The 10,183-nt window shown below is 44.3% G+C and overlaps 1 protein-coding gene across 2 annotated transcripts in view; it reads right to left on the bottom strand.

Annotated features, from left to right (window-relative positions):
• Nucleotides 1–2,368: 2,368 nt before the first annotated feature.
• The window catches only part of LOC135244116 (acid-sensing ion channel 2-like), a 361,458-nt gene continuing 353,643 nt past the window's right edge, over nt 2,369–10,183 (bottom strand). For both annotated transcript variants that reach the window (XM_064316323.1, XM_064316322.1), the window contains exons 6-10: nt 8,892–9,042; nt 6,136–6,227; nt 5,947–6,026; nt 3,783–3,851; nt 2,369–3,197 (exon numbers count right to left, since the gene is read on the bottom strand). In XM_064316323.1, the coding sequence (XP_064172393.1) occupies nt 3,096–3,197; nt 3,783–3,851; nt 5,947–6,026; nt 6,136–6,227; nt 8,892–9,042 (494 nt within the window). In that variant the 3' untranslated portion in view covers nt 2,369–3,095. The remainder of the gene's footprint in view (nt 3,198–3,782; nt 3,852–5,946; nt 6,027–6,135; nt 6,228–8,891; nt 9,043–10,183) is intronic.

The following is a 10,183-nucleotide window of genomic DNA, read 5'->3' as shown; positions in this document are numbered from 1 at the left end:
GAATTTGTTCATGATTCTTTAGTTTTGCAAATTGCACATTTCTTTTGATAAAGCCCAACGGTTACTGCTGAATGATTTAAAAGGGAACATTCCATTTTGTTTCTTGTTTAGTTTCTTTGACAATTTTCAAATGATTGAAAACTGGTTAAAACATTTAGAAAGATTGTCAAGAGTAGCACAGATAAGTCTGAGATTTATTTCCATCATGGTCTTTGATGATCCTTGATCCCTAAGCAAGATGATGACAGGACTCATAGATTTAAGCAATGATGATACTGTACATAAAACAACACATCGCATAATCAAATATTACATATTTTTCATAATGGCATCAGCTCATTATAAAATATAAAATGCAACATGCAAATCCTAAATTTGGAATACTTTCTAGCAATCTCTGCTTGATATCTGTCTTAAAACCAATGGGTTCTGGACCGGTTTGATTGCGAGAGACTCCCTCATAAATAAACCAAAATAAAAGAAACCTTACCCATCATACACTCAAATCTATAAAGATTCAACTTCGGTACACTTGCTGTGGTGTTGGGACCATGTACTTCTCCCACCTTAAAATGGTTGGCAAGGTAACTACGGGCTCTACTATTTAAGAACATATGGAGGATAACAGCCTCCTTTCACAGACAGATTTAGTCTTGTCCTAGAACAAATTCAATTTTTGACTAGAGATTCTCCATACAATGAATTCAATTCATACACTTTACACAATTAATTATCTCAATTTAGCCCAGGGCTATGTTTATTCTGTGTCTGTGAAATCGGCCAATTAGGTTGCATGAGGCATGTTCTAACCTCAACAGTCAGGCTGTAAAAACAGACATGCCAACATGGCTCCTTCGATCCACACCTAGCACTACTAAGGCTATTATAGAATACCTGAAGTTTCTGCTTCAAGGCTTTGTTCAGAACCCAATAGTATGAACTAATGGTGCAGTCAAGGTGACACTGGACTTGACTGGAGGTCAACAGTCAGAGACACAGACGGATACGTCTGGCCTTTGCCTCGCCCAGAACCTTCAGGCCACACTTTCTCCCCCTAAGTTCCTATTCAGGATGCAACCTAGGTAGCTAACAGAGGACGCAGAAATGATAGACTCCCCTCCTAGTTTTATATCCAGTTCCAAATCTTTATTCAGCCTAGCTTTTGAACAAAGCAAGGTAGACTCAGTCTTGCCTGAGTGTAGAAGGACCCTACTGTCTGATACCCAAGTCCTTATCCTACCTAGCTCATTAACTAGTATTTCTTGTATCCTTCCTTCCCGGGTAGTGCAAAATGTTTTCACAATGTTACTGGCATGTTTTGTCCATGTTTTAACATTGCCACTACTTGGTAAATGGTAAATGGACTGCATTTATATAGCGCTTTATCCAAAGCGCTTTACAATTGATGCCTCTCATTCGCCAGAGCAGTTAAGGATTAGGTGTCTTGCTCAAGGACACTTCGACACACCCAGAGCGGGGTTTGAATCGGCAACCCTTCAACTGCCAGACAATCGGTCTTACCTCCTGAGCTACGTCGCCCCACGCTATGTTACTTGCTGCAACATTGTTAGAATGTTTTGTGTTAGCTGGCACTAGACACTAGAATAGCTGAATCGTCTGCATACATAAACAAAGAGCGAGTGCATCCTGCTTTCATATCATTTATATGCAGCATAAAGAGGCCTATCTATTTTGGTACAAGATGTACTTTGTTTTAACGGTTTGGAAAAATATTGCATTCATTAAAGTCCTTTGCTGATAAATAATTGCCATATTGTTCTCCAAGTGTTTCCATTTTAGCGAACACCTTTGACTTCCCCGTCTGTATTCAGTAAAAGCCATGCCCCCTACATTTAATTACATTTAAAGTATTTTGAGTTTTTTTAAGCAATGGAAAGAGCAACTTGTTTTCATTTGCTACTTGTATTTTTGCATAAGTGATAATGAGAAGCTTGGCAAGTAGCATACGCTACTTCTTGTTTGATACCAGGCCAGTCTGTAACTAAGGCTCATATCTCTCAAGTTGTTGTCTGTTGCAGTTGCAGACTATGCAGTTATTGAAATGCTTGGGAGCGGTATCCTAAATATCGCACCACGACACCTCACCTGATGGGTCGGGGGTCAGGCTGTGGTGCAGAGGCTGAGGATGAGGAGGCTCTGATGAAGGCTGGACCTGGCGGGATCTGTGGCGGGAGAGCTGTCCGGTGACGGCCGTCTGGCGACAGCAGAGCGGAGACGGCTGAGAAACACTGGCTCAATCTCAAGGGAGAGACGTCCGTCAGCCCTCGGCTCCGCCCCTTCCCGCCATTCTCTCCTCCCCCTCACGGAACACGGAGAGTAAACGTAGGGAGAGAGCGAGAGAGAGACCTACAGTAGACCAATTATTTATTAGACAAAATTATAAACGAGTGCAGCCAGTAACGCGCACACAGAGAGAGCTCATCGCACACACATTTTTAATTAACAAAGAAAGCCGTCCCAGGGTGCAACAGTCACGGGCGGCGACCTCGTCAAAGAGCCGGGCCCGAACGAACCCCGCCTTACAAGCCATACAGAGAGCGAGAGACAGAGAGAGAGAGAGAGAGAAAAGTAAGCGCAAAAGTAAGCAGCGTCATTAAAAAGAACGGTATCCAAAGAACCCACATGCAAATAGGACGGTTTGACAATGTACAATTTGGCAGTAGACCGTGAACAGACGTTACAGAGCGACTGGTGTACACAAATCCTATATACAGACGCGCGTCCTTTCGGCCGATCGAGCCGTTTCGCCGTGGCGGACCTCTCCGCGGGACGGAGAGAGAGCGGGAGGGCTCTCGCTCGACCGCCGGAAAAAAAGGCCGCGCTCGAGTCCGGGAGGCGGGGCCTCGCGCTCCGACGTTGTGCTCTGTGCGGTGTAGGACGGCACACGACCGGGGCGCGTGTCTTTGATTCGGCTGTGCCTCGAAGGGCTTCCGCTCCGAGGAGACGGTGCAGTCTGTTGAAAGGGGGGGGGGGGGCTCGGCTCCTCCCCCCCTCCACCCCACCCACCCCCCCGCGTTCCTGTGATCTCCGTCCCGGTCAGGGGGGAGCGCGCGGAGGAGGCGCTGGCCTGGTCATTAGCAGGCGATCTCCTCCAGCGTTCCCAGCGTGGACTGCAGGGGGACGCTCACAGTGTGGCTGATGCCTTCCGAGTGATTCCCCACTGGATCGCAGGTGCTCTGGGCGTGGAGGGACAAACACACACACACACATGCGTGCACACACACACACGCATACGCAAACACACATACACAAGCAAGCACACATACACACGCACGCACGCACACACAGACATGCATGCACACGTTACATCTAGGTTGTTATCCTAGTTACTTCAACATTTGGCGAAAGAAATGTCTAAGAATGTCAACAAATGCCACCACTATGCAAACACATGCACACACACACGCATGCCGTTTTGCCCTGAACTGAATGAAAAATAGCTCTAGAACGTTTACAGTGTGTTGAATATAGGAAACAGGTGCTGTGAATACACCACCTCACATCGCGTTCAAGTTCATTTATATAGCACATTTCATACACAAGGAAATCCAATGTACTTTACACAGAAAAATGCACATTTGCGTATATACATGTTTAAAATTAAGTGAAAAAAGATGCATAAAATATACATATAAAAGCAAACATAAGTGTTATCTAAGTGTCATAAGTGTCCAGGCGTTGTCCTCGAGTGCCATGTAAATCCTGCCAATATGAACTAAACTCTTAAAAACACAAGTTTATTTAGCCTGAACCTTACTCACCACGTCCTCCCCGTGACTACCTTCCTCATCCTCTCTGCACATCAGCTCCAGCAGCCTCTCCTTCATCACCTGGCGAAAAACAACACCGTTTACACCTGCGTGCGTATTGGGACGGTGACGCAATCTTTTTGCTTTTTTTATTGGCTTCGTTTTCTAGCACAGTGGATTTGAAGTAACACGATGAAAAGAGGTTAAACGTGCCTTCTGTCGGCTTTCATGTGATGGGTATTTACATTCACACCAGGTGATCCGTGTAGGAATCGCCGCCCCTTTTACATACACCTAAACGGCAGTTCGTTTGATGAATAATGCAACTGTTTTGACTCTTTGCTCGAAATGAATGGGAATCATCTTCCTTGTTAACGGCAAAACAGAAAAAAAGCTGGAAACCTAGGAGGGGGGAGAAGGCGAAGCAGAACCTTTTGAGGAAAAATAAACGGCAAATTTGCGGCACGGCAGTGCTTCGGTTTAGTCGCAGAAGACGCAGGTGGGGCTAACCCAATTTACCGTTCGTGTTCGAAAGCTCGAACGTAATGCATCCGATTTCTCATTCACAAGATCATCACCCATCTCAAACCACAGGAAATGTCAAGTAGCGTCGATAGCTGAATGTTAATTCATAACTTCATTCATTTCAACGGTGAGCTGACTGGCTGAAATGTGTGCTTTTGGATTTGATTGCGTTTAAAACAAAATATAAATGTCGATCAGTAACGTGAGCCCTGTTTTTCAGCTGAGAGGAAACCAAAGAAAGTCAATGAAATGCTGTTTGACAAATTTGAATCGTACTTGTGCCAGCTAATTGGCTGATGTTAAAGCTGAATGAAAGAGCATTTTCCCCATGGGAAGTTATCTACATAGCCCCAGTGTGTCTGCTTAATTAAGAAGTGAGGTCTGAATTGCATTTCTGCAGTCACTATGAGCTGGCCATCATCCGTTCTGGTCAAAACATCCATGTACCGACATTAACCAATGACCCAAATGCGTAAACAAGCAAACACATATTACTTTATAATAAGCATAATTTCAATAACTGAACATACATTCTCACGAGTCATGAACTATTCGCTTCTGCATTTATTCTCTAATGCACACCACTAATGAAGTAGTGTCCTTGCTGGGAAATTCAATAAAAATGTTTATGTATCTACATCATAAACTCACATGATGGTGACCTTATAAACTCACCAGAGGTAACCTTATAATCTAGTGCCAAAACATTGACAGAAAAAAAAGCCTCTTAAAAAAAAATATTTTCAAAATGTTTCTTAATCCTAGTCAGCCTCTTTTATTCCCAAAAATATCTGAGGGCTTGTGCTGCCTGGACCAGCCTGAACTCGGTGAGAGAGTGCCTTTGCTGACGGAGCCATATTTGAGCCAGCTTTACGTCTTATCCAAGGAGAAATACTTCACAGAGCCCCGCATTAAAGCACGAACATCAATTATTATCTGTCGCTCGCATTCTACATCCAGAGAGTTGAGCGCAACGATTAACTGCTACGCTTTGCACAGATGTCCTTTAGAGATGGGAACAGAATGTGTCTCGGACTGAAGCAGATTAAAAAGATGTCACACCCTATCGGCGTGCCGCGTGAGCCTGACATTTACATTTCTGATACAATGTTCGGCGCATCACAAGAGCTCAGAAACGTGGAATTCTATCCGCAGATGGGCCTTCAGATATTAAGCTTTCAAATAGGGCCAAAATCACAGCATCATCCCCCCCTTCACACATCGCATCTGTTCTGGTTACAGCATTGAAAGTTCATTTCAGCCTTTTCATCTTCGGTATTGTAAAAAAGACAATGCCGGTTTTTCAAAATTTGATCTCCTTGTGTGTTTTTAAAGAGTCTGATAAAAACACCACACATGTTCTTGCTACTAAAGATAAAGTGCTCCCGACCACCTTTTCATTGAAATTCTTTTCGTTTCATGGTTGTTATTTTTTATTGAACCGTGCTGAATTGTGTTTCGTGCTTTGTGCAGTAACCTCCTGCCCAGGGCTCTTTTGAACAAAAATACATTTTTTTTTAAATCTCAATGCAATTCACCAAGGCAAATAAAGAGATCAAAAAAAATTTAAAAAAACAAAAACAAAAAGAAGATAACTCAGGCGCTTATTCAGTAATTCAGTAACTCTCGATCTCCAAGTAAAAAAACTGACCTCGTAGGCGTAGTCGAACACCTCCAGTATCGTCAGGATGCTGGCGCCGATGAACAGTCCCATCTGGCCACCGATGTCGCCTGCCAAAAAAGCACAGGTTGAGGACACGTTCTCATTGGTTGCTGTCGACAGGGACATTCGCTTGGCAACTGCGACAGAGAGCCGATTGGCTCCTCAGCACATTCTCACCCAGTAAACCCGCCACTTCATAGGCCTTCTTCTGTTCTATGGTCTCGTAGTTGAGGGCCTCAAAAAACACATCCAGGACCAGGATGTTGTCCCTGAAACAGAAAGAGTGGATTACCTGCAGTGCAGATATTGCTATAAACAAAATGGTGGATTGTTGTTTTCATTCCGTGTTATGTTTTTCTTAGCTACAGGAGGCTCTGGTCAATAACAGAAGCTTCTGCAAATCCAAAGGTCTGTTGAAACAGTATTGTAATTTTCAGAAGACGCGGCAAATTTTAATTTGAATCGGCGTTAACGGAAACAGAACTCTCAGTGTTAATAAAGACTATTTTTAGGTTGAGTTCTGTCCGCATTAGGGGGTGGAGGTAGAAATTAGCAAAGGGTAAATTCCACAAGAATATCAGGTAATTTTTTTTGTTACATTTTTTTTATATTTTAATAAATAGTTGGCAATGCCCGGAACAGCTTGAAAGGTAATTGATCACTCCAAGGCAAAGACCCTGGGGGTGTTCGCAGTGCTGGATGCTCTATAGTCTCTATGTAAATCGCAAAGTCAAAATGGGCCGAATGTCCCGTTCTCATCATTATGTACAGTATTATGTTCCAGCTGGGCCGGATGCCCTATTCTCATCATTATGGACAGTATTATGTTCCAGCTGGGCCGGATGCCCTATTCTCATCATTATGTACAGTATTATGTTCTAGCTGGGCGGATGCCTTCATCGTTTAGAGCTGGCGATGCCATTTCCATTATGTACAGTATTATGTTCCAGTTGGGCCGATGCCCTATTCTCATCATTATGTACAGTATTATGTTCTAGCTGGCGGATGCCCATTCTCATCATTATGTACAGTATTATGTTCAGCTGGGCCGATGCCCTGTTCTCATCATTATGTACAGTATTAGTTCTAGCTGGGCCGGATGCCCTATTCTCATCATTATGTACAGTATTATGCTCTAGCTGGGCGGATGCCCTATTCTCATCATTATGTACAGTATTATGTTCTAGCTGGGCCAGATGCCCGTTCTATCATTATGTACAGTATTATGTTCTAGCTGGGCCGGATGCCCTATTCTCATCATTGTACAGTATTATGCTCTAGCTGGGCGGATGCCTTTCATCATTATGACAGTATTATGCTCTAGCTGGGCCGGATGCCCTATCCTCATCATTATGTACAGTATTATGTTCCAGCTGGGCCGCATGCCCTGTTCTCATCATTATGTACAGTATTATGCTCTAGCTGGGCCGGATGCCCTATTCTCATCATTATGTACAGTATTATGCTCTAGCTGGGCCGGATGCCCTATTCTCATCATTATGTACAGTATTATGTTCTAGCTGGGCCAGATGTCCTATTCTCATCATTATGTACAGTATTATGTTATAGCTGGGCCGGATGCCCTATTCTCATCATTATGTACAGTATTATGTTCTAGCTGGGCCGGATGCCCTATTCTCATCATTATGTACAGTATTATGTTCTAGCTGGGCCGGATGCCCTATTCTCATCATTATGTACAGTATTATGTTCTAGCTGGGCCGGATGCCCTATTCTCATCATTATGTACAGTATTATGTTCCAGCTGGGCCGCATGCCCTATTCTCATCATTATGTACAGTATTATGTTCCAGCTGGGCCGGATGCCCTATTCTCATCATTATGTACAGTATTATGTTCTAGCTGGGCCGGATGCCCTGTTCTCATCATTATGTACAGTATTATGTTCTAGCTGGGCCGCATGCCCTATTCTCATCATTATGTACAGTATTATGTTCTAGCTGGGCCGCATGCCCTGTTCTCATCATTATGTACTGTATTATGTTCCAGCTGGGCCGGATGCCCTATTCTCATCATTATGTACAGTATTATATTCTAGCTGGGCCGGATGCCCTATTCTCATCATTATGTACAGTATTATGCTCCAGCTGGGCCAGATGCCCTATTTTCATCATTATGTACAGTATTATGTTCCAGCTGGGCCGGATGCCCTGTTCTCATCATTATGTACAGTATTATGTTCCAGCTGGGCCGCATGCCCTGTTCTCATTTGCATGTGTTCTTATGCTCTGAGCTGGGTCTAGTGGCCCGTCCTCATTAATATGTATGCGTAAGTTCTTATCTGCTCGTGTCTTGCTGTGAGAAGGCTCGTCTACGAAAGCAACCTTTAAGCGCTGGGTTGGGTTTCCCGCCGGTGGAAGGTTGGACCTCACCGGCGTTTACACGTGCCGGGGTCGAAAAGCCAAATTCGGTCACCAGACCGTCTCAGTTTGGGACCCGCCACTAGGATAATTCCATGAACTCAAATGTTTTTTTTTCAGAGATAGCAAAGAGAAAAAGACACTTTGAAACCTAATAGGAAAGCCACGGCACCATTATAATATGCAAAGTACTATGCAATTCCTATTATACAGAGCACTTGGATGATACAGGACGAACTGAAAGCCTGAGCCATGGTGGGAAATAAATCTGAGCATACGTCGCTTATACATTACAGGCATTCAGTAGAGGCTCTGTATAATTATACAGCTGGATATACGCTGGAGCAGTGCAGGTTAAGTACCGTGCTCAAGGGTACAACGGCAGTGTCCTACCGGGGAATCGAACCCGCGACCTTTATGTTACAAGACCAGCCCCTTAGCCATTATGCTACACTGCCGCCCACAGTTGCATTGGCTAATTAGCCTAACGGCATTATATGTGAGTTCGCAGTGGTTAACACACACACAGGCGTTCACGTGTGGCACACTTACGATATGTACTTCTCGGATTTGTTGAACTTCTTCTCCAGGTACCGAGCCGAGGTCTTGCTGGGGATCTTCACCATGGAGAGCTCCTTGTTGTAGCGCGTGGTGTTGCACGGAGTCCGGCAGAGGCAGTTGTTGTTCTCCTCCGACAACGTCGCTGGGGCAGCCACGACAGTCGGAGAGGAAGGAAGGAGGATGAAGGAGGGGAGGGAGGGAAGGAGGGAGGACGGAGGGAGGGAGAAGAGATGGTGGCGCAGGGAAGGGAAGCACGAGAGCGTGAATGAAAGAAGACGAAAAGAATCACATAAATGTCATTTCTGGATTCTGAATACATGTCAGCTATTTTTGGTAAAAGAGCATCATTTCTGTTACAGCAGGGCTGTGACGAACGTCACATACTCTACGGCCTCTGAGGCATCCTGCCTGTGTGATTAGCTAAGCTAAGCAAAACTGCTAAACTCCGCCAGAGCACTATCAAACAGTTTTTGTGGTCCACTTGGTGCAGTTTTGAAAGGAATTGATTTGAAAGTGGGGTTTTTTTTTTAATGCAGTTCAGCTGTTGGTGTGTTTGTTTGACTCGCATGTCTGGTTGAAGAGTTGCACCCAGGGACTTAAGAACTCGGCCCAGATTTACTAAATGCCTGCAGGGATGGACTTGCGATAATCCATCATTACAGCCAATACGGCGCCTGAACAAATTTACTGAACAGGAGTACCTGCATTAGTAAAAATGAGGGGCTGAAATGCATACACATCCCCTCCACTCTGAGACCACAAACATCCAGAGGAGAACAGATGAACGCCTACAATATGCATGCATGCACGCAATTCATCACTACTGGCGAAAAAAAAATGGCATGGTTACTGCTTGTTCTGGCAGACGGTGGATTCTGGAGGTGAAATCTCTCTTTATTGATCTTCCAGTGCCTGTTTCCACAGCTCTGAGAATAACACGTTGCTGTTGTGACATTGCAGGTGTGCTCCGCACTGCGTTCGTTTACATAACGGCTCCGAGGGTGGGCTGTAGTGAAAATATAGGGTGTGCGCTTGAGTAATTACTTTGGGATTGTTATAGCACACTTTGCGCTTTTATATGGATGTTAGCAGTGCGCACTCATGACCGTGTTATATTCTGGTTTAAGGCTGATGTAAGTTATCTTACATTCAGTCCTTTAATGAATCTGTGATTCCTTTCTTCCCCCGCATAGTGCTTTTTTTATTGGTCGATTTTATAGTTAAAGTACTGGGAAATAAACACTAATTACACCTTGATAATAACTGAGAGAAGGGATCTTTTT

This window comes from Anguilla rostrata, chromosome 17, assembly GCF_018555375.3.
Source record: "Anguilla rostrata isolate EN2019 chromosome 17, ASM1855537v3, whole genome shotgun sequence".
Lineage (NCBI taxonomy): Eukaryota > Metazoa > Chordata > Actinopteri > Anguilliformes > Anguillidae > Anguilla > Anguilla rostrata.
Note: the sequence above shows the minus strand (reverse complement) of the source record. Positions and strands in the feature narration are given on the sequence as shown.